This window comes from Nicotiana tomentosiformis, chromosome 6, assembly GCF_000390325.3.
Source record: "Nicotiana tomentosiformis chromosome 6, ASM39032v3, whole genome shotgun sequence".
Classification (NCBI taxonomy): domain Eukaryota; kingdom Viridiplantae; phylum Streptophyta; class Magnoliopsida; order Solanales; family Solanaceae; genus Nicotiana; species Nicotiana tomentosiformis.
Genome location: NC_090817.1, coordinates 93,537,894 through 93,564,985, shown reverse-complemented (window position 1 = coordinate 93,564,985; position 27,092 = coordinate 93,537,894). Strand labels below are relative to the sequence as shown.

Below are 27,092 nucleotides of genomic sequence, written 5' to 3'. Positions count from 1 at the left end.
CACTCGAATGATAAGGTGAAGATGTGATCCTCTTTATTTTTAAATCTTGGAGGAACTTTGTAATTTTTGCGCCGATAAATTATGGTCCATTGTCGCATGCTATCTCTTTTGGTATTCTGAACCTGCAAATTATATTTTCCCACAAAAATCCGTCACTTCGCGTTCTCCGATTTTCTGATAAGGACCTGCTTCCACCCACTTAAAAAAATAGTCAGTCAAACTTAAAAGAAATCTTACCTTTTCTGGAGCCGGTGGTAGTGGTCTGACGATGTCTATCCCCCATTTCATGAACGGCCAAGGAGATAGTACCGAATGTAAGGGTTCTGCCGGTTGATGCACTAGTGGCACGTAGCGTTGACACTTATCACATTTTCGTACGAAAGTCCTTGGCATCTTATTCCATGCGGGGCTAGTAATATCCTACCTTTACCAACTTCAGCACTAAGGAATTTGCGCCCGAGTGATTTTTGCATATCCTTCTGTACACCTCTCTCATGACATAGTTAGCTTCGGACGCTCTTAAGCATCGGGCCAGCAGGCCTTGAAAAGACTATTTATACAATTGGCCTCCCTTGAAGCTATATCGCGCTGCTTTGGAGCACAGTGCTCGGGATATTTTGGGGTCTTCAAGTAGCTTCCCATGTTCGAGATAATCGATAATTTCATTCCTCCAGTCCCAGACCAAATTAGTTGAATTTACCTCATAGTAAACATCTGTATCCAGGATTGAGTTCATCAGTTGTACTACCGTCCTAGACTCTGATCCCTTTATTTCTATTGATGATCCTAGGTTTGCTAATGCATCTGCTTCTGCGTTTTCTTTCCTTGGGATATGAGTAATTGACCACTCTCGGAATCACGACAGCAGAGCTTGAACATTTACCACGTATTGTTGCATGCGCTCCTCTTTGGTCTCGAAGATCCCGTAGACCTGATTTACCACCAGTTGTGAGTCGCATTTGATTTTAATGACCTTGGAGTCAAGTCCCCAAGCCAACTCGAGTCCTGCAATCAAAGCTTTATACTTTGCTTCATTATTAGTTAAATGGACCGCCCCGGTGGCTTGCCTTAAGGTTTCCCACGAATGCATGATTAAGACTATATCGAGCCCGAACCCTTTTACGTTGGAAGCTCCATTCGTAAATAAGGTCCAAACCTCTGATATCGATTCCGACACCATTACTGCTTCCTTGGTTGCTAGAGGCAATAATCACGAACTGAAATCGGCCACGAAGTCAGCCAAGACTTGCGACTTAATTGTAGTCCTCGGCTTATACTCTATGTCGAATTCACTCATTTCGACGGTTCATTTGTCCAATCTACCCGAGAGCTCGAGTTTATGGAGGATGTTCTGCAAAGGAAAAGTAGACACCACGGCTATCGGGTGGCATTGGAAGTAGGGCCTCAGTTTCGGAGCAGCGACTACGAGAGCTAAGGTCATTTTTTCCCAATATGGGTAACGCGTTTCTACTCCTGTTAAAATTTTACTAACATAATAAATGAGAGATTGCGTACCTTTATCCTCTCGGACTAAAACCGCACTTACCGCAACTTCCGAGACCGCGAGTTAAACCAATAACGTTTCCATTTCTTTTGATTTTGAAAGCAATAGAGGGCTTGACAATTAATTCTTTAAATCCCTCAAATCCTGTTGGCACTCCGAGGTCCATTCAAAACTATTTTTCTTTTTGAGCAGTGCGAAGAAATGATGACACTTTTCTCACGATTGGGAAATAAATCTGCTCAAAGCTGTCAATCTCCCCGTAAGCCTTTGGACTTCCTTCATGTTTGATAATTGGTCCGGGATATCTTCTATGGCATTGATCTTATCGGGGTTTACCTCAATCCCTCTTCGGGATACCAGAAATCCCAAAAACTTACCAGAGCTGACCCCGAACGCGCATTTCTCGGGATTAAGTTTCATATTATACTTCCTTAGGATGTCGAAAGTTTTTTGCAGATATTTAAGATGATCACCTGCATTTGAAGACTTAACGAGCATATCATCTATATAAACTTCCATAGTTTTTCCTATTTGATTTTCAAACATCTTGTTTGCGAGCCGCTGATAAGTGGTTCTAGCGTTTTTCAACCCGAAAGGCATCACATTGTAACAATATATACCGAAATTCGTTATAAACAAAGTTTTTTCTTGATTTTCCGGGTTCAAATTAATTTAGTTGTACCCGAAATAAGCATCAAGGAAACTCATTAATTCGTGTCCGGCCGTTGCATCAATCATTTGGTCGATATTTTGCAGTGGGAACGAGTCTTTCGGGGCACGCTTTGTTAAGATCTTTATAATCTACACACATACGAAACTTATTTTTTTTTCTTAGGAACCACTACTACATTAGCTAGTCAGGCTGGATATCTTACCTCTCGGATCGAACCGATATAAAGTAAGTGGGTTACCTCTTCTTTGACGAATTTATTTCTGGCTTCGGCGATTGGGCGCTTCTTTTGTCTTACCGGAGGTATGTTAGGATCCAAGCTTAACTTGTGTATGGCTACCTCTGTCGGGAAGCCTGTCATATCTTCATGCGACCATGCAAAACAATCGGCGTTACATTTAAGGAATTTAGTGAAATCAGACCTGAGTTTTAAGTGCAGTCCTGTCCCAAGTGGAATTTTCTTTCTAGGAATTCTTCGAAAAATGCCACTTGCTTCAGTTCTTATGCTGTGGACTTCGTTGCATCGGTCTCTTCTGGAACTTGGAAATATCTCGGCACCTAATAATTTTCCGACGCCTGGCTAACTTCATCTAGTTCAGGAGTAGGTGTCGATCCCTGTAATTGCTATGCCACGTGTTCCTTTCCTTTGCTACTGGAGACCAAAATTGCATTCATCTTCCTTGCCGCCAGTTGGTCACCCCTTATCTGCCTAATTCCCTCGGGCGTTGGAAACTTCAACAATTGATAGTACGTTGATGGTACAACTTTCATCTCGTGAAAGCATGGCCTTCCCAGAATGATGTTGTATCCCATATCACCATCTACCACTTCGAAAAGAGTTGTTTTCATTACTCATTCAGCATTTGTGAGCAATAAAATTTCTCCCCGAGTTGTCACACTTGCGAGGTTGAATCCAGCGAAGAGCTTTGTGGCCGGAATAATGCTTCCGGTGAGTTTAGCTTGCTCCAATACCCTCCGTAAAAGTGATATTGTCTTCCCGAAGCTGTTTGCTATGCGTTATTGATACTTTCGTCTTCTTTGATGCTGAAAAGGTGAACTCATTAATCTCGTTCCCTCCGAAGATCATGTTGATTGTTTGACGCGGGGGATCTTCTCCTACTTTCGAGGGATCTGTGTTGTCTCAGTTACGACCATAATTGTTCTTAGCTCGCTCGCTCAAGAATTCTCTGAGGTGACCATTCTTCAGTAATGTTGCCACTTCTTCCTGGAGATGTCGGCAGTCCCATGTCCGGTGGCCATTCGTCCCATGGTATTCACACCACAAATTGGGATCCCTCTTGCTGGAATCAGATCTCTTCGGTTTTGGGAACCGTGCTTCTTTGATGTTTCTCATGGCCAATACCAACTCCATTATATTAATGCTGAAGTTGTATTCTGATAATTTGGGGTAAGAAGGATCCCGCGATCCTGCCACTTCTTTATCCTGTGGTGATCGATTGTTCCAACCGCGATCAGTCCTCCTATCAACGGTGAACCTGCCCGCTGTCAAGAAACTTCTGTTGCGGCCTTCAGTTCGTTGGTAGGGCAAAAACCGGTCTCTCTAACTCTGCATGTCCGCATTATAATCATCCTTTAATTTTCCCTATTTTTTTCTCGTCCTTTGGTCAACGACTAAAAACAAATCTGATCATCTTCGATCCTTATTTTTTATTCGTACTGATTGTAGACATCCGCCTAGGTCGTTGCTTGAAAATCGAGTAGACTTTCCTTTAATTTTCGGGAAGCGTCTGAACTCCTCGGATTCAATTCCTTGGTGAACGCCTCAGCCGTCCATTCATCCGGGATAGCCGGGAGCAACATTCTCTCCTTCTGGAATCGGGTAACGAACTCTCGTAGCAGCTCAGACCCTCTTTGCGTAATCCTGAATATGTCGGCCTTTCGGGCCTGTACTTTTCTTGCCCCGGCATGAGCCTTGATGAAAGAATCCGCAAGCATTTCAAAGGAATCTATGAAATGCTTGGGTAACAGCGAATACCATGTCAAGGCTCCCCTCGTGAGAGTTTCTCCATATTTCTTCAACAGCATAGATTCAATTTCGTGAGGGGCTAAATCATTTCCCTTTATCGCCGTTGTGTAGGTGGTTATATGCTCCCGGGGTCTGAAGTTCCGTCATACTTTGGCACTTCAGGCATTTTGAACCGCTTCGGGATTAACTCTGGTGCCACACTTGGCTTGTACGACAATTGACTATACTTTTTCGAGTCCGGACCTTTCAACATTGGTGGCGCGCCCGGGAACTGGTCCATGCGGGTGTTCACTTCACTCATGAACCGTAAAAGTTCATTCTTGAAAGGATCATTCTCGTTGTTGAGGCTAGATCCGTTCCCCCGCCCCATCGGAGCCAATTTTACCCCTGAGAGTGTTGTTGTCGATCACCCGCGTCGTTTTATTCGTGGGAACCCCGAGAGGAATCGAATCTCGTCTGTTTGCATTATTTGAAGCTACCAACAATGCTTGCTTCAACTCTGTCATAACTTTATCCCGTCGCGTGAGATGGCCTAAAATGATCGCTTGTTGCTCTTGCAAGACCCTTACCGCGTCGATGACATGCTCCTCATTAGCGTCATTGGGAGTGGTCCCCTCGAACATGTCGAGGATACTGCATGTCATGCACTGGTGTAGCGTCATTCCCCTCATTATGGGTGTCACCGATTGAGTCCTCGGAATGAGGTTGATCCCCTCGAATCTCGGGGTTGTGCATGTCGTTAACAATGTTATTTGTCATGTCTTATGATCTTTTCTATGATAAAAACAATGAAAACACGTTAGTAAAAAAGGCAAAGATCAATTTAATTACACGACTATCTAGGCCCCACAGTGGGCGGCAAACTGTTTACTCGTAAAATGGTACAATTGAATTTATATTTGGTTTCTAGATAAGTGAATTAATTTGATCCTGAAATAAATAAATAATCGAAGAATTACACAATACTTAGCCTTAAGATATAGACGAAACAACAGAAGCAACAATTTCGGGAATAGAGTTTTCGGGCACAACAACAAAGAAAATCAAGAAATAAGAAGATAAAATTGGATTGAGCTTTGTATAAAGTATAGCATACGTTTGCCAGAAAATTCGTGTCATTTACAATGACAACTGAGCTCACTATTTATAGTTATGAAGAAGGTCCTAGGGTCGTGCCCTTCTTTAATGTCAATTATGAGGGGCATTGATGAACATATAACGGTGAACATAAATGCTAAATTCCTTGTAACGAGTAACTGCTCTTAATGCCATGGAATATTCTCTATTAAATATTATTGGGAGAAGAACATTTATCACATCTTTATGAGCGTTATTCTTTCCGATGACAAACGAAACAGTTGCTTCGGTCTTTAGCCATCCCCTGTCTTGGGTTCCACGTGTCCCTTTTTCAGACGGCCACGTGTCATATCATATTTTACCCTATACATGGGTAAATAAATTAGGAAGAAAGGATGATTGAATTCACCATTTTTTGCTAGGAGAAAATATTCGTTTAAAAAATAAACTATCCAACATACCGTCCCAACCTTTTGAAAATGATTAAAAGTACTCTAATGATAATCAAAACAAAGGAAAAGCCCAAAATATCAGCAAGGAGATCCCAAATCAGCCTATAGCCCTTTTTCAACTTATATTGCAGAAGAAGAACATCATAGACGATCGATGGGAAAACCAAAAGATTCGACAGTGAAAAATAAGGAAGGAAAGCCCAGAAGAAAGTTTAGAAACTCACCAAGAGCTAAAGAGATGATCGCGAAGAAAGTGAATTACGGAGAGCTTCTTTAACTCTCAAGCTGTACAATGCATTGCTGGAGAAGAATTATACCCAAATGGTACTGTGTCCATCTAATGTGATACACGTGATTTGGCGTAAGATACACGCCTGTAGAAGAAGACTAAAGAAACTCAATTAACAATGAAATGGGTCTAAAACCAAATAGGAATTAGGATCTATCAAAATAACATCACCAAGAAATAGGTGCAACAAAGGAAGAAGGAGAATGGAGTAAAATCTACCAGATATCGCAATTACACTGTACAATAAAGTTAACGCCATAATCACCACAGAACCATCAAACAAACAATTTCACAATTTGAAAGATAGAAGAACAAAAAAAGAGTAGAAGAAAGTTGAGACTATAGCTGAATGTAAGTGCAGTGCACGCGGTTTGCTCAAATTAATTGAAGCACACGTGTCCCTCTCATAAGACATACAAAATTACCTATTTACCCTTAAGCTTTATGAAATCCCAAATATATCCGTGTTCATACAAATATATTAGTGTTCGTACACCATAAGTCTGGCTTCTAAATAATAGTAATAAATCAAACATTTACAGAATAATCATTTCCCTTTTCTGTTTTACTTCGGTTTTCCGATCCCTCATTTTCTGTTGAAAAGAGATATCATGTAGTTCCCGTCACAACCCATTGTGTTTGGGGCGGATTTTACTTTTCTTTTTCCAAGAAAAACAGCATGCAAAAACTCATTTTGGTTTTGATTTACTATTTTGAAAGTCAAACAAAGTTTTTCCCGTAATCACTCTATAAACTATTTGAAAACAAAATATAGAATACATATCCTCGTGACAAGTAGGATAAAGAAATAAAAAATATGTGAACCTTTTTTTACTAAAAATTATAAAGTGACTTTCTTATAATAGAATTAAACCCAATATTTTTATTTATAATTATTTCCTGATTTATTTCTTTATTGGAAATGTATTTATAAATCAACCTGTTTGTCAATTAAAAAAAGAGTTGTGTATTAACTCTAAATGCTAGATAAAGCTAGATTGATATATACTCTTTGAATAACTAATTTTAGAAAATAATAAAATTTTAGTTTTTGGTAAAAAGAAAAAAAAATGGAAGATTTTGAATTAGCAATAAATATACAATCCCATATAAAATGAAACGAAAAGGTAAAGTGATGTAATAATAAACACACACTTCTTGGTCGGTATGCTACACTTCGCCAAAAGCAATTGCCGTTAAAGTGGGCAGCATCATATTAATTAGTAATGTTATTTCATTTGTATTTATTTTTGTTATACTTCTATTTACGTATTGCTAAAACATATATTATTATTTTAGTTTTTTTGTATAAAATAATATAAATTTCTCGTTCAATCGATTAACAACTGATCGCATATTAAATCTTCATAACTTGTAGAATTTAATAGAGTACCAGAAATCAAATCTTATATTAGCCCATATGGAAATTATATTACTAATAAATAATTACTAATAATGCACCATTAAATGTTTTATACTGCTATATGAATAATGTCAAAATTTATGGCAAGATTAAATATTCTTATTCCTTACTAGCTGTTGAACTCCTTATGACCACGGTCTCTTTCCCAGTCCCGAGAGAGATATAATAAAGTAATGCCCAAGTTTATTCTAAAATTGATACTCTATTCTTTTCAATTTAAGTGTCGTATTTTTTAAGGATATTTTAAAAAAGAATATTTTTTAAAAAATTTGATAACTCTCTAATTTCAATATTCTATATTCTATGTGACAAATTTGAGATTACATAACCCAAAGAGTATTTTAATAAATTACATTTTTCTTTAAATTAAGATTATAAAATGTAAAAGGTTTTTATTTTCTTAATCCTTGTACAATCAAACTAAGATATAAATTGAGGTGGAGGGACTAAGGGAGTAATAAATAAATTTATTTATTTGCTAGCTTTCCCGTAGGCCGTAACCACAGTCTCCTTCCTCTTTCTTCTTTGAGATTCTTTAACAAACTATTCTACTGCACTTTCCACTCCACTCTCCACTACAATTCCACCGCACATAGCATTCCTCAGATGCTCCATATCCTCCGCCATGGGCGACCACAATAGACCAGTCACCGGCTACCCCGCCGCCCCTCCAAACCCCAATGTCTTCTCCGCCGCCGCTCAACCACCTCCTGCCACCGCCTACCCTTACACCGCACCACCACCGTATTTCAACAACAACAACAACCACCCCTACCACAACTACCCAAACCCTTATGCATCACAGCGTAATACCCTTCTCCGCCGAGCAATCGCCATAATCGTTGCTTCTACAATCATCACTGGTACAATTCTCTTTATCCTCTGGCTTTTAATTAGTCCCCGCATCCCCGAATTCCAAATCGACTCACTCACTATGTCAAACCTCAATCTTTCCAACTCCTTAATTACTGCCAACTGGGATCTCCATTTTACTGCTAAAAATCCCAACAAAAAGATGACTCTATACTACGACGAGATTGCGGCGGCGATTTTTTACGATTCGTTGTCGATTGCTGATACTACGGTTCCACCTTTCTTTATGGATAAGGGAAATGAGACAGCCCAGAAAATTAGCTTTGTTGCATCGGGGGCTTATGTGGAGAAATGGGCTTTTGATGGTATGAATAAAGAGAAGGCCCAAAGTGGGAGTATTGGGTTTAATGTGAGGATGGTGGCTAGGGTTGGATTTAAAGCTGGAGCTTGGAGAGCGAGGAGGAGGTATTTGAGGGTTTATTGTGGGGTTTTGTCTGTTGGGGTTGGGGCAAATAAGTCTTCTGGGAATTTGCTTGGAGGCCCGAGGCAGTGTCGGGTTGGGCTGTGAGATGGTGGATTTTGATTTGCTCTGAGGTGAATCTTAATTGAATTTTGTTTGACCCCATTAGCTGACTCTTTAGTTTAATTGTATAAGCAATGTAGTGAGGATAATGCTGCTGATTGAATTGCGTTCTTTTGATCTGATATATAAAAAATAAAAAAAAAACTGATCTGTTTATTTGTTCGTATTGGTGTATTGCAGATCTTTAGGTTGTTTTTGTCGTTGTTTTGAGGCTAATTTAGGATGTACAGCAAGTGTGTTATTTTGATCTGATGTCACATAAAAAACTGATCTTGATTGGTTATTTATTCACATTGGTGTATACAGATCTATAGGTTGTTGTAGACTTGTTCTTGTTGTTCTGAGGCTACATTTAAGATGTATAGAATGTGTTTTATTATTAAATTATTCTTGTTTTTTTAAACTGTTTGTTCGCATCTTCTGATTTACAGAATAGCTAAGCAAGTAAAAAGGTCTGTAATTTTGATATGTTGTGTATTTGTGTACCTGTAGATGAGTAATCTCGTATTAATCAAGGTGTAGGGAAGCCCTTTCATGTCATTTAGGATTTCAAATTTTATTGGCCATTAATTCTTCAATGTTAGACTTTTGATGTGATCAAAATAACTTATTTGCGGTTCCTAGTGCTTCAATAACTTCCGGGCGGTATGTTATCTAGTTTCTTGAAGAATTGGTTTAAATCATTATACGGTAATGTTCTTTACATTTTTTTGACCTCATCAAGCAAAAGTTCTTTTTCTTTATCCTGTATCATCCAAGTTATATTACTTGTCTGATATTTTAGCTTTGAAGTGATATGAAACAGTTCAAGGAAATGTCTATATTGATTTTCTTGCCTTCTACTTTCATGTCTACTAGTTGATACAACCTTTGAGTACAGAAATTGTGACATTTGTATGATGCAGCGCCAATTCGGTTGTGCGGCATTGTTTTGACAGCTTAAAGGGTGACCAACTCTTAAGATGTTGTGGTTCTGGGCAAATAGCGAGTAGAAGGAGAACTCTTAGGTTGAATCCCAGCGAAGGCAAGAAATACCGCAACACTAGGTGATTTATACTCATCTGCCTAAGCCTTGGTGGGTAAAATTACCTTGTAAGTAGTGCTTGTGCTAATAAGAGATAGCAGGTAGTTGGTAGTTGGTACTGGGTGAAATAGAAGGAGAACTCTAGGGGAAAGGAGTTGTAAAGGACTATCGACGTGAGTTCTTTTGGATAGCCTCTTTGGTTCGTGTTATTTCATGCGATGGGCACTTTTCAGCTAAGTTAATAAAATTAAAGAGAATCTTAAAGACACTCTTGTTCCTCTTCCATGGTGACTTGGTCCAGAGAAACCGAAACCTTGATTGTTGCTAAATGGCTTTGACTTGTAGAAAATCTATGAGCTTAAAATATAACATTACAAAGGAGATGGCTCTCTTGCTATGTGTGTGTGTGTGTGAGAAAGAGGGAGGGAGGGAGGGAGATGTGTCAGTTTCAGTGTTCAGGAGATTATGCAATAGCCAGTGCACTATCTTCTTAAAAATTTGTTGAATTACAGGACATATTTCCTTTATTGCAGAGTTGAAGCAATCTTCAAAAGAAAAAGTTTATGTACATGGTTTTCCAGTTGGTAGTGCCTTTAAAAGAAGTGAAGTTAATTCATATAGGAGGTGTGAAGCCTCCTGAAACAAGAATATCTGTTAGGGGTCGTTTGGTGGGGAAACAAGTTATCCCATGATTAATTATTCCGGGATTAGTTATCACACCCTCCCATGGGGATAAAAAAACACTACAATCCCAGGATTAGTTATACCATGATTTTATCCCAACCAAACGTGGGATAAACTCATCTCAAATTTAATCCCGGGATTAATTATCCCTTATCGCTTGTACCAAACGAGCCCTTAGTATATGCGCGTTTTCTACCTTTTTCTGTTTTACTGTTCAAGTTTACCTATGTTTATATTTGCTAGTTTGCTAGAACCATGTCAAGTCTTGGCTTCAACATTATATTCTGATAAAAAATTTATGTCTTGGCTTTGCATGGCTTATGTTTCATTATACCAATGAACATGCTCCTCGGGTTATTAAGAAGGATAACGTGAAAGAAGAAATTTCTTGGTAAGAGATTACAACTACGGTTCAATTCCAATATAGTTGCTGAAAGAAATAGTTGATTTTGTGCAGCATATGCATGCCCCTTTACATTGAGGGTGAATTGAAACAAGAGTCTAGTACCTAATGTTGGTCGCATTGTCATTTCATATGTGCTCTTGCACTTTGGCCACTTGGGCAAAAACCAAGCTTGAAATGTAAATGGAATTCTAGATGGTAGTATTTCCTAGGGTAATTCCAAAAAAGATCCCTAGCTTCTATGGGAAATAGGCACATGCACAAGACAAGTATTCGTAATACCTTCAATATAGGGTATGAGTCCAAGAGGGTAAATCTTTAAATTGTTGCACTACCAAATTTTATCATATTGTTTTTTATACCATAAAACTATCAGTACAACTAATTTTAGATTCGACTAATTAAGTTCTCCTTTCTATTTATTTTCTTGTTTCTCATACGATAGTGCCATAATAATTCATATCTCAACTAATATCAAGCATAAAAAGTCTAAATATTTTGGAGAGGTTGAAACCAAAACTTTAAGTTTTAGCCGTTCGGGGTAAAATAGTCAATTTGTGTCGGTGACTTCAGAATCTTGCTATCCCATTTTGTCATTACTTATGAAAAGTAGGGCCCTTGGTATAATTCTTGAATCTTTAATTAGCCTTTGCGTAGAAGCATACGTCCCAAAAAGATAAGGTTGCTTGCACCACACCATACCATGACCATCACCAAACTTCATTTTCCACCATTCACTTTCCTCTTAAAATTGCAACTTGCAAGTAGTTAGTGCATAGTATTTGCATGAATTGGTCGTTGAGACACTTCCCTAAATTATTCTTGGATACGAGGTATTAAACTTATTTACTTTATATAACCATTACTAACATGTTTAAAAAGAACAAAATTAAATTTAAAAAAAAAAAAACTTACTCGTTGATAAAATAGTTGGAATCTCTCCCTTTAAAGGTCTTAGGTTCGAGTTCCAGATATTGAAAATTTTCTAATCATAGTATCATGATCATATTCGAAAAGGAAAGATTTCCATATTCATATCCTACTTATAGTCTCCTAACCTCTACAACGACCACCAACAGAAATAGAAATGAAAAGAGGACATGTCAACATTTTCTATAGAAAAGACCAATCTTTTTAAAGAAGAAAGTTTCTCACCACATTATAGAATCTTGAAACAAGCCGTATTAACCAACTTAGCTCGCCTTAGAAAAACTCTCCCAAAGGACTAAAACTTCAGCCTAAACACCAACCCTTCACCACCACCTCCGCTGCCACTGCCGCCAACATGTCGGCCAAGGACTGCGGCCACCATGACGAGGAGCGGCACAAGCTGCACCGCCGCCTATTCGCCGCCGTACTTGGCTTCATTATCTTAGTCCTCTTCATTATCTTTCTCATTTGGCTAATCCTTAGGCCAACAAAGCCAAGTTTCATCCTCCATGATGCCACAATCTATGCTTTCAACGTCTCCTCCCCTAATATTTTCCTCACCACCAACATCCAAATTACCCTCGCCTCTCGCAACCCAAATAACAAAATTGGAATTTACTATGACAAACTCGATGTCTATGCAACTTACCGTAGCCAACAAATTACCCTCCCTACACTGCTACCCTCAACTTATCAGGGACATAAAGATGTCACAATATGGTCTCCTTTTGTGTATGGAAACTCTGTCCCTGTTGCACCATTCCTTAGTGAAAGTCTAAACCAAGATCAGATGGCTGGAACTGTGTTGATTAACATCAAAGTGGATGGAAGAATTAGATGGAAAGTTGGGACATTTATTTCCGGGAAGTATCATTTGTATGTAAATTGTCCAGCTTATGTTGGAGTCGGGGGTAAGGTGATTGGAAATAGTATTGCAGTTGGATCAGCTATGAAGTATCAGTTAGTACAGAATTGTCATGTCGATGTTTGAGGAACTAAGCCATGGCAATTGGCATCTATTGTTGGTACTCTCTAACTCTCACTCCCCACTCCTTTTTTTATGATGTAATAGTTTAATCTGTGAGGATGTATAATTCGAGAAAATGCAGAATTTTAGTGGAATTTATTCGATTATGGTTGTAAATTGGTATTTTCTAGTCAACATCTGTCTGAATGTATACAAGTATATTTATACTTGGCTGCTAATATATTGAAGGGTGCTGTCCATTGTGTAACATCAATCCCATGCGGCTTTTCATTGTTTGAGGTGCTTTCTTCCCTCTTTAATCATAAGTTTTTTTTTATAGTTTTTTGTAAACCTTTTTGATTAGAAACTCGTAGACGAGTCTTTTTTATATAAGCATCTATTACGATCATATGTGACATGAGAAGGAAAAACTACTGGGCCTAGTTGCGTAGATAGCCAGATAGGGACTACCCAGAGGAGGAACTTATTTATATCTAATGTTTACACCAAATTATATTATTGCAATTAGTGATAAAATTGAGATATAAATGTTTCAATCAACAATGAATAAATGATACTATAATATTTTATGTAAAGTGTTTACTGCTTAGTTGTGAATACCATGTATAATAACTTTTGTTTTGGGGCAAGAATTTTTATTCCACCACCTTTAATAATTTTTACTCATGTAACTAACGTGACAAGAATTTACAATCATTGAACATCGTACCATCTACATGATTTTTATGTCGCTGATGCTTTCTGGACATGATTTGGAACTAAAAGATAGAATTAAAGAATGTATTTCAACTAATTAGTTTAACTAGTCCTAACATGTTACAAACTTAATCTTATTAAAACAACCTGTAGTTTTCCTTTTAGTTACATAATAGTGCAAAAAATATCAGTTGCTTATATTTGGTAGTACCATCAGATGCATTAAAAAAGTACTCGGAACAAAAGTGGGTAAAGAAATGTCACTAGAAAGTGATAATGATTTTTTAGCTGGAGTAAATGTTGATAACCACTGCAAAAAATAAAGGTGATGTTATGTGGGGCAGTTTAAGCTGGGAATTATAAAGTGGTAGTAACTTCCTTACCTACTACTTCAATCAAACCATATGTAATCATGTATAACGACACTGTGATGATCATAGCTTTGGAACAAGTCATATATCACAATAATTCTTTTAGGTCAGCTTAGTTTCACTCAAATATTGGTACAAATACAGTTCATAAAAAAATGGTGAAGATTTTATTCATGTGGGGCTTAATTTCACCTTCAGTCCGTCACAGTAACTTATTAACTTGATGGAAGAGATGTGAATACAACTATCTTTTAATTCCATAGATTTGTATGTACATGCATGTACTCCAACTTATTACTTCATCCGTGTCAATTTTATGTGGCGTAATTTGGCGAGTTCCTTTCTTGTCTTGCCCAAAAACTTTCTTTATTCTCATTGGAGAAAGACTCTCCCGCGGCAAGGTTTTACACATAGGGCCAGCTGCTTTCTTTATCTCGCTTGCCCTTAGTCCGTCTAGCGCCTTTCGGATTTTAAATATATTCTAATATTTGCGTAGTTATAAAAATTTATTATTAAAAGTTTAATTTAAATTATTTAAAAATATAAAAATATGTTATTCTATTCGAACCAAAATAATAAAAAATTTAAATTGTATCACATGAGTTTAAATAGATAATGTACTACTAGCTATAACTTTTATTTATGACTTTCCGTTTGAACGAGAGAAGTGCACTCAGCCACTGTGATAAGTCGTTTAGTCCTTGTCTTAATTAGAAAAAGTTAATCACGCACTGGTAATAGCATGAGTTATATTTTGTTCGTTATCACCATTCACCAAATACAAACCTTCCAAGTTCCGTTTTCACAGGCATTGAAAGGTCAAAAGGAAAATTATGTGATGTGACAGTTCACTATTGAAACCTCCCTCCGCCCGCAGCACTTTTATAATTTTTAATTAATCAGTCACATTCCCCTTGTCCGTACCAGTTCTGAGTTGGCTGTTTGACGTCCGGGGAAGGCCCCCGAAGGAACTGTTCCCAGTCCGTCCCCCGGTCGGCATGCGGCAACCCGCTCTCGCCGCGGGAGCAGCTCGAGCAGTCCACCGACAACCGACGGGTTCGGGACTGGGACCCCGTGCCCAGTCCTCAGAGCCAATCCTTTTCCCGAAGTTACAGATCTATTTTGCTGACTTCCCTTGCCTACATTGTTCCATCGACCAGAGGTTGTTCACCTTGGAGACCTAATGCGATTATGAGTACGGCCGGGCGTGGACGACACTCGGTCCTCCGGATTTTCAAGGGCCGCCGGGGGTGCTCCGGACACCACGCGACGTGCGGTGCTCTTCCAGCCGCTGGACCCTACCTCTGACTGAGTCGTTTTCAGGATGGGCAGGCTGTTAAATAGAAAAGATAACTCTTCCCGAGGCCCCCGCCGACGTCTCCGGACTTCCTAACGTTGCCGTCAACCACCACGTCCCGGTTCAGAAATTTTAACCCGATTCCCTTTCGGAGTACGCGCTATCTGTCGGGGTTCCCCCGACCCCTAGGATAGACTATCCCATGTGCAAGTGTCGTTTACATGAAACCTTTCTCCTCTTCGGCCTTCAAAGTTCTCATTTGAATATTTGCTACTACCATCAAGATCTGCACCGACGGTCGCTCCGCCCAGGCACGCGCCCAAGATTTTGCAGCGATTGCCGCACCCTCCTATTCATAAGGGCCTGGCACTTGCCCCGACGGCCGGGTGTAGGTCGCGCGCTTAAGCGCCTTCTATTTTCGGAGCTAGTTGATTCGGCGGGTGAGTTGTTACACACTCCTTAGCAGATTTCGACTTCCATGACCATCGTCCTGCTATCTTAATCGACCAACACCCTTTGTGGGATCTAGGTTAGCGCGCAGTTTGGCAACGTAACCCGACTTCTGATTCATCCTGCATCGCCAGTTCTGCTTACCAAAAATGGCCCATTTGGAGCTCTTGATTCCGCGGTGCGGCTCAACAAAGCAGCCGCACCGTCATACCTATTTAAAGTTTGAGAATAGATCGAGGGCGTTGCGCCCCCGATGCCTCTAATCATTGGCTTTACCCGATAGAACTCTCACGCGAGCTCCAGCTATCTTGAGGGAAACTTCGGAGGGAACTAGCTACTAGATGGTTCGATTAGTCTTTCGCCCCAATACCCAAGTCAGACGAACGTTTTGCACGTCAGTATCGCTGCGGGTCTCCACCAGAGTTTCCTCTGGCTTCGCCCGCTCAGGCATAGTTCACCATCTTTTACCTGTTCACTATTGACTTTGCATATCTCTTTAAAAAAAATTGCATGCTTTACTATAATACCATATAAATTGGTATACAGTTTTAATGAATTTGAAATTAATAATCAATGCTAAGGGCAAAATCGAAAAAATAAATTTTTTATCCTTTGACATGTGAAAGTGGACAAGTAAAATTGAAAATCTATTTTTAGAATAGTAAACAAGTAAAAATGAAGAGAGAGAGAGTAACTTCTAACACTATAAATTGGAAAGAAGCTACTTTAGGGGAAAAACCAAGAAATTTTTGTATGTTACTTTTTTCATTCACTTTTTACTTGTACACTATATTATATATTTTTATTTTTTCTTGTTCATTTTTTAGCAAAATAAGAGAAAAATAAGTTTTTTTCTTGTTTTACCTTTATCGTTAAGTACTCATTCACCAAATCATTTTCCAATACTTTTGAAATGTTGTCATTATTATGGGTATTATGGTAAAATATGTATTCTTTTTTTTTTTCTTTGAATTATGCGGTGTGATCAAAGATGTTCTTCATTTATTATTTCTTAAGAGAAATTCAAAATCTATTATGGACAAATAAAAGTGAACCTAAAGAGTATATTACTATTCAATGGTCCCTGCACGAATCTAAACGGTAATTCGCCCTTTCAGAAATTATTTTCGTTAAAAATTCCACATGAACTTCTAGTTTCTCACAGCATACTTTCTATCAATTCACTAAAAACAAGAATGCACATAAAGAGATTATCTTTACGTCTATATATATTTACATGTAGAAACTTAAATATCGTAAAACATTACAGGAAGAGAGGGCGGCGACCCGTGAATTATGATTAGAGTTGAATTTTAAGATAACTAGTCTCTATAAACGTGCATTGCATTATATCCCGTCAATCATATAAAAAATGTTAGTTAATGATATTTTATATTACATTATATTTAGTTTATGAGGTACAAAATAGTTATTAGGATCATGTCCTCTAAAGGCTTCTTAATTTAAAAATGATGTTCTAAGTACACATCCCCTCTGTTGTTATTATCCTTGTGAAAAAACATGTTATGACTAAAATAATTCAATATTAGCTAGGGATTGAGCCAGTGACCAAATGTTGTAAAAGTATTAAAACAATATCAATCATTTTTTAGTTTAAGAAGTCAAATTCTTGTGCAAACACGTTTGGTTGCACGTTATTCAATCAAAGTTCTACAAAAATTATAGGAAATAAGAAGTTCCACTTATCAAAGGGTGAGATTTTATAATATTTCTATCCCACAATAAAAATAGAATACGATAAAAAGCAAGCTCCTCGGAAAACAAACTCGCAATTTTTTTTCACTATTCTATTATAATGGAAATATTAGTGGTTAATTTTTTCTTTCGAAATGTCTAAAGTAATGATATGATTGGAAATTAATTTAATTATTAAAGTGATCACAAAAAGTAAGCTATAATATTTAAAAAATATAGTCCTTGTATACGGTCGAAATAAATTTCGGTCTCCGTACGTTTGATCGAGTTCGATTGGTAAATGATCGAAGTAAGAGCTCGAGACGAGTTCCGAGGATAGTGCATACAAGCTTCGAGCTCCAAGACCAATCGAGGAATCGGCTCGGTATCATTGTCAAGCCCATGACCAAATCGAACCGCAAGGCAAAGAGAAGGTTGTCGGAAATGCACAGGCTGATTGACACTCACCCCGAATGTCGAACTCAAACTCAAGGCCGATGGATCGACCCAATACCGAGCTCGAGCTAGTATCGATCTCGCAGACAGGAGTCGTTGCAACCGCACTAGGGGAGAGAATCTTGGCAGGAATCGAGGAAAGGACAATTCGTCATGTGTTCTCCACTATATATTTTTTATTGTAAATAATAGTAAGATCCCTCTACTATAAAGGTGGGAATCCTTGTAAACATAGGGGACAGATTGTAAGAAAAGACTACTTCTGTTTATTGAAGAAAATCTCTTAAGCTTGTTTTTTACTCAACATACTCATTCCCCTAGTTCAATAATTTATATCTCATTTCTATAGCCAAGAATCCAAACATTTCCACTTCTGCATACGATTTATGTCAGGATATATCGCATATCCTTAGAACTACTTATAAATTCAACTATATCTAATTTTTCGGGTAAACAATTTGGCGCCCACCTTGGGGCTAAGGATAACAGTGGTTGTTTGATACAAATCCGTAATACGCACTAGTTTACAACTCCCAATCAGCAATGGCAAACCATCGATTCATGGTTTTACTTATTGACCACGAAGCCGGCCTTCAGGATAAAACCAACAACTTGATACCCAGGGTCGAAAGGCCACTTAACGACATCACTGAAGCTCGAGTCGAAGTACTTGAAATCCGAGTAGAAGTACCACTAGATGTCAATTCACAAGTGGCTCTAGAGGCGAACCAACGTTCTGATCCGAAAAAAAGCATTCAGGGCGGTACTCGATCTATAGCTCGAGACACCCATAACGTGGAGGAGATCGGAGTCAGCTTACGGATGATCTTCGAGATGTTACAAGCCCAGCGAATAGTGATAGCTCAATTGCAAAGCCAAACTCAGGTACAAAGCAGGCCGGAGCCCGATCCTCTTCGGTAAATCACCCACGGAACGGAGCCAGCCATAGTGAAGTCAAACGAGCAAGAATCAAGGACTACTCCCGAAATTACCAAATTGCTCTAGGAACTCATAAAACGAGTCGAAGCCAACGATAAAAAAGTAGAAACATATAATTCCAGGGTCGATCAGATCCCGGGAGCTCCACCAATGATAAAAGGACTAGATTCTAAGAAATTCATCCAAAAGCCTTTTCCCTCGAGTGCAGCCCCAAAACCAATCCCCAAAAAATTCTGTATGCTAGAAATTCCCAAATATAACGGTACGACCGATCCCAACGAGCACGTCACCTCTTACACGTGTGCCATCAAGTGTAATGATTTGGAAGACGACAAGATCGAATCCGTGTTATTGAAGAAATTCGGAGAGACCCTCTCGAAGGGAGCGATGATTTGCTATCATAATTTGCCCCCAAAATTCCATTGATTCTTTTGCCATGTTAGCGGATTTGTTTGTAAAAGCACATGCTAGTGCCATAAAGGTTGCAACAAGGAAGTCGGACCTCTTTAAAGTAAAGGAAAGCGGTAATGAAATGCTAAGGGAGTTCGTGTCCCGATTTCAAATGGAACGCATGAAATTGCCACCGGTTACAGACGACTGGGCCGTCCAAGCTTTCACATAAGGGTTGAATGAGCAAAGTTCAATAGCATCACGTCGGCTGAAACAAAATTTGATCGAGTATCCAGTAATGACTTGGGCGGATGTACACAACCAATATCAATCAAAAATTAGGGTCGAAGATGACCAGTTGGGATCTTCTTCCGGATCCATGCACTAGAACATGGCAGCTGTTAAAAAACAGAGGGATATCGCCAGAGAACGAAGGTCGAACAAAGACTGATATCAACCGTACATCACAGATCGAATGAACAATGGCTCAGCACGTAATTTCGCTTGTAACAATCGAATGAGTGTTCGAGGACAAAATTCTCGGAGGCTTATGAGCAAGAGTGGCTTCGATAAATATGGCGATCCTATAGAGGCACCTCGGCTATCGGAGTATAATTTCAGCGTCGACACATCGGGCATTGTATCGGCGATCGGAAGAATCAAAGATACTAGGTGGCCCAGACCCATGCAAATAGAGCCTTCCCAAAGAAACCCGAATTCAATGTGCAAGTAGCATGGCACGCATGGTCACAGGACCGAGGATTGCAGACAATTAAGAGAAGAGGTAGCTCGCCTATTCGATGAGGGCCACCTTCGAGAGTTCCTGAGCGACCGAGCCAGGAATCACTTCAGAGAAAGGGACACCAGAAAAAAGGATAAACAAGAGGAACCTCTACATATCATTCATATGATCATCGGTGGGGTCGATACTCCGCAGTGACCCATGCTCAAGTACAACAAGATACCAGCCACATGGGAAAAATGAACTCGAGGTTATGTACCCGAAGGTACACTATCATTCGGAATTGAAGAAGCCGAGGGCATCTCTCAACCTCACAACGACGCTTTTGTAATTTCTATCCTATTAAATAAAGCTCAAGTTAAGCGTGTTTTAGTGGATCCAGGTAGCTCTGCGAATATCATCCAATCGTGGGTAGTGGAGCAACTCGGTTTGCAGAATCAAGTTGTGCCCACAGCTCGGGTCCTGAACGGTTTCAATATGGCCAATGAAATGACTAAAGGAGAGATTACTCTACCAGTGAGTGTAGATGGAACCATCCAAAATACCAAATTCCATGTAATCTAAGGGGATATAAGGTACAATGCCCTACTCGGAAGACCTTGGATCCACAATATGAAGGCAGTGCCTTCGACCCTCCACAAAGTAATGAAACTTCCTACGTCGGACGGCGTGAAAACAGTATATGGGGAGCAACATGCTTCGAAGGAAATATTTGCGGTCGTTGAGGTAACACTGATGCCAACGCTATCGGTCTCGGAAAGATCGAGCACTAAAGATAAACGAAAAACCAAATAGCAATCACAGCTACCAGTCTTGACCGAACAGGTGGAACATGAAATAAAGGATAAGGAGGAAAAGTTTCTGACACCTCGAGCTTTCGTCATCCCCGATGACTCCGGCGCCACCCAATATACGATCGAAGAGTTGGAGCAGGTTATACTAATCAACTATCTGCCCGAGAAAAAAGTATACCTGGGAACGGGATTGACCCCCGAACACAGGGAAAAACTCATTCAATTTCTTATTGATAACATAGACTTTTTTGCTTGGTCCCATTTAGACATGGCAGGGATCCCACCGTCGATAACAATGCACTAGCTGAGCTTGGACCCTAGGTTCAAACCGATGAAGCAAAAAAGAAGACCTCAGTCCGAGGTAAAACACGCATTTGTAAAGGATGGGGTGACTAAACTTCTCAAAATAGGATCAATTCGGGAGGTAAAATATCTCGAGTGGTTAGCCAACGTAGTTGTAGTTCCTAAAAAGGGGAACAAACTTAGAATGTGCATAGATTATAAATATCTAAACAAAGCATGTCCCAAAGATTTTTTTCCACTGCCTAGCATCGATCGCATGATCGATGCCACAGCCGGCCACGAGATCCTTACTTTTCTCGACGCCTACTCCGAGTACAATCAAATTCGAATGAACCCGGAGGACCAGAAAAAGACTTCATTTATCACCAAGTACGGAACCTATTGCTATAATGTAATGCCATTCGGGCTAAAAAAATACAGGAGCTACTTACCAACGCCTAGTGAATAAAATATTCAAAGAACAAATAGGTAAGTCGATGGAAGTTTACATTGATGACATGCTAGTTAAGTCCCTGTGCGCAGAGGACCATTTGACTCATTTGCAGGAAATAGGGCTGCTTATCGGGCGAATTGGGTGGTTAATTACTCTTAACAGTTTGGCTTAACGATTATTGGCTTTTAAATATATTAATCTGCTAGCCACCCGATAAGATATCGGGTGGATTGGTATCGGTTTAGCTCTTATCGGCCTAATTCAATCTATATTGCATGCATTAATTGTTTGCTGACCGCCTAGCATACAAATTCAGAATAGGAAATTACACATTGAGTCCTGAGATACATATCTGTTAACAACTACATAAGAATGATGTAGTGTGGCATGTGTTGTAGAGTGAAAAATGTTGTGGCACAGCACTGTTGTTCTTCTATTAAATATAGACACCAAGCATTGGTTTAAAAAAACAAAAGCAAAGGTGAACCATAGACAACAGCTTAAACAATCTTGTTGTAGGGTGGGAGAATAAGCTAAGCTAAGCCAATCCTGGGATCTTCTGATGCATAGTACGTAAGGGTTCTGATTATTTAGGAATTAGGCGTTAATATAGATAGCAGCTTAAACAAGTGTTCTTGTGGAATGGTTTTTGATATTTAATATATATATATATATTCTTAATGGGTTAACGGATTATCCGTTAAAAAAATTAAATAATCTGCCCCCAAACTGATAAGCCGTTAATAAAAAAAATTCAATTTGTTCCCCACCCGTTAGACCGTTAACCCGATACCAATAAGCCATTAAGCTTCAGTTTCAGTTCGGTTTTGAACACCCCTAGCAGGAAATGTTCAAGATCTTAAGGAAATACAACATGAAGCTCAACCCCGAAAAATGTACTTTCGGGGTTGGATCGGGCAAGTTCCTTGGTTTCATGGTATCAAATCGGGGAATCGAGATCAATCCCGACAAAATTAAGGCCATCAAAGATATCACCATCGTGGATAGCGTGAAAGCAGTGCAGCAGCTGACCGTGCGGATAGCTGCCTTAGGCCGAGTTATTTCAAGGTCATCAGATGAAGCCACAAATTCTTCTCCCCACTCAAAAGGAAGAACGGTTTCACCTGGACCCCGGAATGCCAACGGGCACTAGAACAATTGAAGCGGTACCTATCGAGCCCACCACTACTTCACACTCTGAGAACAAATGAGAAGTTGTACTTATACTTGGCGGTATCGAAAATCGCACTAAGTGGCGTCCTAATTCGAGAAGAGCAAGGTACATAGTTTCCTATTTATTATGTAAGTCGGACCTTAGGGGAAGCAGAGGCTAGATACCCTCGCTTAGAGAAATTAACACTTGCACTAGTAAGTGCCTCTAGAAAGTTAAGACCATACTTTCAATGTCACCCCATATGCGTCTTGACCACTTACCCACTTCGCAATATTTTGCACAAGCCTGAACTATCGGGTCGATTGGCCAAATGGGCCGTCGCACTAAGTGGGTACGATATCGAATATCAACCCCGTACGACCATTAAGTCCCAAATTTTAGCGAACTTTGTGGCCGATTTCATGCCAACCATCATACCCGAAGTTGAAAAAGAAATCTTGTTAAAATCGGATACGTCGTCGGGGGTTTGGACCCTCTACACAGATGGTGCTTCAAATGTGAAGGGGTTTGGGCTTGGCATCGTACTGAAACCTCCCACATGCGGCATTATTAGACAATCCATCAAAACCAATAGATTAATTAACAATGAGGCAGAGTACGAGACCATGATTGTAGGTCTCGAGCTAGCTAAAAGCCTGGGAGCAGAAGTCATTGAAGCCAAATGTGACTCTTTACTAGTGGTAAACCAAGTAAACAAAACTTTCGAGGTTCGAGAAGATAGGATCCAAAGGTATTTGGACAAATTACAGGTAACTCTACACCGTTTTAAAGAATGAACCCTATAATATGTGCCTCGAGAACAAAGCTGTGAGGCCGACACACTCGCAAATTTGGGGTCATTCGAGGAAGGTAAGATCGACTCGGGGACTGGCGTTCAAATCTCGAGATCCGTAATCGAGGATGGAAATGCCGAAATAAATTCCACGATCTTAACCTGGGATTGGAGGAATAAGTACATTGAATATTTAAAGAACGGAAAACTCCCATCGAACCCAAAAGAATCGAGGGTTCTACGAACCAAGGCTGCTCGATTCATGCTGGTTGAAGATTGAACGAAGCTAAAGGAAAGTGGAGAGAAATTTTGCCCGAAGTCCTTTGGGCGTATCGGACAATATCTAAATCCAGTACAGGAGCAACCCCATTTTTCCTAGTGTATGGATCCGAAGACCTAATTCCGGTCGAAGTCGGGGAACCAAGCGCAAGGTTCCGACATACATCGGAAGAATAGAACTACAAGGCAATGAATACTAGCCTCGAATTATTAGATAAAAAATGAGAGGCGGCACTGGTTTGAATGGCTGCACAAAAACAACGAATCGAAAGGTACTACAATAGAAGAACCAACCTCTGTCATTTCAAGGCCGGGGACTTAGTCCTAAGGAAGGTCACCATTAACACTCGAGATCCTAATGAAGGGAAGCTCATACCAAATTGGGAAGGACCCTATCAAGTCCTTGATATAATCGGGAAGGGGTCTAATAAACTTGGAGCAACGGATGGAAAACTGTTACCAAATAATTAGAACATATCGCTTCTCAAACGATATTACTGTTAAGGTATGATTTTCTCCTATGTCATCTATATAGGTACATTTGACACTAACTCATTGCAGGAATTCGACGAAAAACATCAACACCTCTGGTTTCAAAGCACGCGCTATACTCTTTTTCCCTCAAGTTCGGCTTTTATCCCAAATGGATTCCGACAAGGTTTTTAACGAGACAACAACTATGTGCTACCCTGGGACAAATCAATAATATCTGAGGCTCCTTCATAATCAACCTAGAATACTGGGGGGCTACCAAGCGAATAAATCAAGTCCGGCACAAGAAAGTTGTTCCATATCAAATTCATGACAAACAGGGTCTCGATAGAGAAAAGTGTAAGGGCCAAATGGTCAAAATGAACCATGCCCACGTAGTTTCGCTCAGACTGTGGCACAAGATACAAACACATGTGTAATGACTTATAAAGGAGAACTTCTTTTTCAGATATCTCACACTTTAAAAAGATTTTCCTGCTTCCTGATTCAAACGGGCTTAAAGGCCAACCACCATCAAATGGATTTTTGATAGCGGTCATAAAAAGCCTACGGGCTAAGATATTCTGAGTTCGAGTTTGAAACAATCACTCACTCAAATTAAAGCCTAAGGGCTATCTTACTTCGAGTTCGAGCAATCACTCACTCGGTCATAAAAAGCCTACGGGCTAAGATATTCTAAGTTCGAGTTCGAAACAATCACTCACTCAAATTATAGCCTAAGGGCTATCTTACTTAGAGTTCGAGCAATCACTCACTCGGTCGTAAAAAGCCTACGGGATAAGATATTCTGAGTTCGAGTTCGAAACAATCACTCACTCAAATTAAAGCCTAAGGGATATGTTACTTCGAGTTCGAGCAATCACTCACTCGGCCATAAAAAGCCTACGGGCTAAGATATTCTGAGTTCGAGTTCAAAACAATCACTCACTCAAATTAGAGCCTAAGGGATATCTTACTTCGAGTTCGAGCAATCACTCACTCGGTCATAAAAAGCCTACGGGCTAAGATATTCTGAGTTCGAGTTCGAAACAACCACTCGCTCAATTATTAAAATCCTAAGGCTATCTTACTTCGAGTTCGAGTAATCACTCACTCGGTCATAAAAGGCCTATGGGCTAAGATATTATGAGTTCGAGTTCGAAACAATCACTCACTCAGATTAAAGGCTACGGATACCGAATTCGATGAAATCACCTAAATCGTCATAAAAACATCTGCAAGGCATAAATGAAATCTTCACGAAGCAAGGCAGTAAAATAAAAAGATATTTGTATAGATATACAAGGGTGGTTTACATAAATAAATGCAACATAGAAGAAGCTAAGGGCTAAGCTTCTGGGTTATCATCGAGAGCGGTCTCTTCTCCACCGGGCTCCCCCCATCTTCGGACCCACTCTTGCTACCATCATCATCATTATCATCGCCATCAGAAGCCAAGGCTTCAGCTTCGAACTCTTTAGCCTTTTTTATCTCTTCAGCAAGGTCGAAGCCTCAAGCGTGTATCTCCTCAAGGGTCTCCCTCCGAGACCGACACTTAGCAAGTTCGACAACCCAATGTGCTCGAGTGTCGGCAGTATCCGCTGCCTCTCTTGCTTCCATCTGAGCAGCCTCGGCATCAGCCCGATACACGGCAATGGACTTGTCTGCGATGACTTTCGATGACTCAACCTCCGCCTTGGCCTTAGCAAGCCGTGTTTCAAGCTCCTCGATCCTCTTGGCCTGAGCCGAACCCTTTTTCTTGACGCTTCGAAGCTAAACATCGGCCGATAATAATTTGGCCAAGATGGTTTCTTTCTCTGCAGCCAGGCGGTCGATAGTCTCCTTCTACCGGTTATATTCAGCCTTGATTTGGTCGACTTCTTCCCGAAGCAACCCGATCTTTTCAACCTTTTACTGCAGCTGAGATAACGAAGGGTTAGCTTCCACAGTTGGGTCAAACCCATACTCTAACAGAACGAGGCTCACCTATTTATCTAGTTCGGCCTCTTCTTCACGAGCCTTAGCCAAATCTGCTTGGAGGTCCTTTATAGCATCATCCTTTTGGCTGCAAAGAAGCCGCAGTACATCTCTCTCCCCCGAGACCTTCTGAAGCTCGACCTCACATTGGCTGAGGTCGACTTGAAACCTGCTAATGGCCTGCACAGTAGGGAAATAACACAAGTCAAGTTTGGAAAAGAACGAAGAAACCAAGTACAGTAAAATCATTACTTGAGAAATGAAACGTTGGGCCTCTTCAAGGAAAAGAAAAACATCACCAATGTCGGAGGCATCATCGAATCCAGTAAAGAAATCCCGAAAAGGGTCACCTATACTAGAGCCTCCGCCCATATCGGGGGTCGGAGGCATCATCAACTCTAGTAAAGAAATCCTAAAAAGGGTCCCCTACACTAGAGCCTCCGCCTATATCGGGGGTCTTCAATTCTCGAGCTTTTTTAATGCCTCCTCATAAAAGGTTGGAAGAGAAGGAAAATGACCCACTGTCATAGTCCCAATCGCTCGGGATTCTCTAATCGAGACTCGGGGTACCGGAACTGACCCCGATCGGTATAGCCGCCATCAACTCAGAAGGTCTGGCGGCCTCGATAGCTTTCGCAGATTGGATCACCAAAGCCGAGGCATCATCATCATCATCATCATATTCTTCTTCTTCTTCTTCTTCTTCTTCTTCTTCTTCTCTCAGTCATTGGACCGATTCCTTCGAAATTGCGATTGCCTTCCTCCTCACCCTTCGAGTTTTGGGCTTGGGGTCCTCTGACCGAGAGACAACTTTTCACTTCTTATATTTCCCCGGTTCCGGGATCGGGGACTTGGTTACTTCCTCACCACTCGAAGTCCTCAAAAAGACATCCTTTGTTATACCTGTATGAAAGGAAATCGGTAATGAATGGAGCATAAAAAACATTTCAAAGAACACGAGAAATGACCCTTACCGTGATTCTTGGCCTCCCATCTACCTTTTGCCAAATCACGCCAAGCGCGTTC

General features: G+C 40.1%; 2 protein-coding genes and 2 long non-coding RNA genes across 4 annotated transcripts; 2 read left to right on the top strand and 2 right to left on the bottom strand.

Annotated features, from left to right (window-relative positions):
- Positions 1 to 5,236: 5,236 nt before the first annotated feature.
- On the bottom strand, positions 5,237 to 6,302 carry LOC104100036 (uncharacterized). The gene is made up of 2 exons (XR_011409165.1): positions 5,915 to 6,302; positions 5,237 to 5,601 (listed from the first exon to the last, which is right to left on the bottom strand). It is a non-coding gene; the product is annotated as an uncharacterized lncRNA (long non-coding RNA).
- Positions 6,303 to 7,872: 1,570 nt separating this feature from the next.
- LOC104100037 (NDR1/HIN1-like protein 1) lies at positions 7,873 to 8,960 on the top strand. The gene has a single exon (XM_009607197.3). It carries the CDS (start codon positions 8,028 to 8,030, stop codon positions 8,781 to 8,783), a length of 756 nt encoding a protein of 251 aa, XP_009605492.1. The 5' UTR covers positions 7,873 to 8,027; the 3' UTR covers positions 8,784 to 8,960.
- Positions 8,961 to 11,950: 2,990 nt separating this feature from the next.
- Positions 11,951 to 13,074, top strand: LOC104100038 (NDR1/HIN1-like protein 1). The gene has a single exon (XM_009607198.4). It carries the CDS (start codon positions 12,195 to 12,197, stop codon positions 12,828 to 12,830), a length of 636 nt encoding a protein of 211 aa, XP_009605493.1. The 5' UTR covers positions 11,951 to 12,194; the 3' UTR covers positions 12,831 to 13,074.
- Positions 13,075 to 14,783: 1,709 nt separating this feature from the next.
- Positions 14,784 to 16,100, bottom strand: LOC138894982 (uncharacterized). Its single transcript, XR_011409164.1, has 3 exons — positions 15,845 to 16,100; positions 14,960 to 15,600; positions 14,784 to 14,865 (listed from the first exon to the last, which is right to left on the bottom strand). It is a non-coding gene; the product is annotated as an uncharacterized lncRNA (long non-coding RNA).
- Positions 16,101 to 27,092: the final 10,992 nt, after the last annotated feature.

Coding starts and splice junctions, on each gene's coding strand:
- LOC104100037 (XM_009607197.3), top strand. CDS start 8,028: ATGGGCGACCACAATAGACCAGTCACCGGCTACCCCGCCGCCCCTCCA.
- LOC104100038 (XM_009607198.4), top strand. CDS start 12,195: ATGTCGGCCAAGGACTGCGGCCACCATGACGAGGAGCGGCACAAGCTG.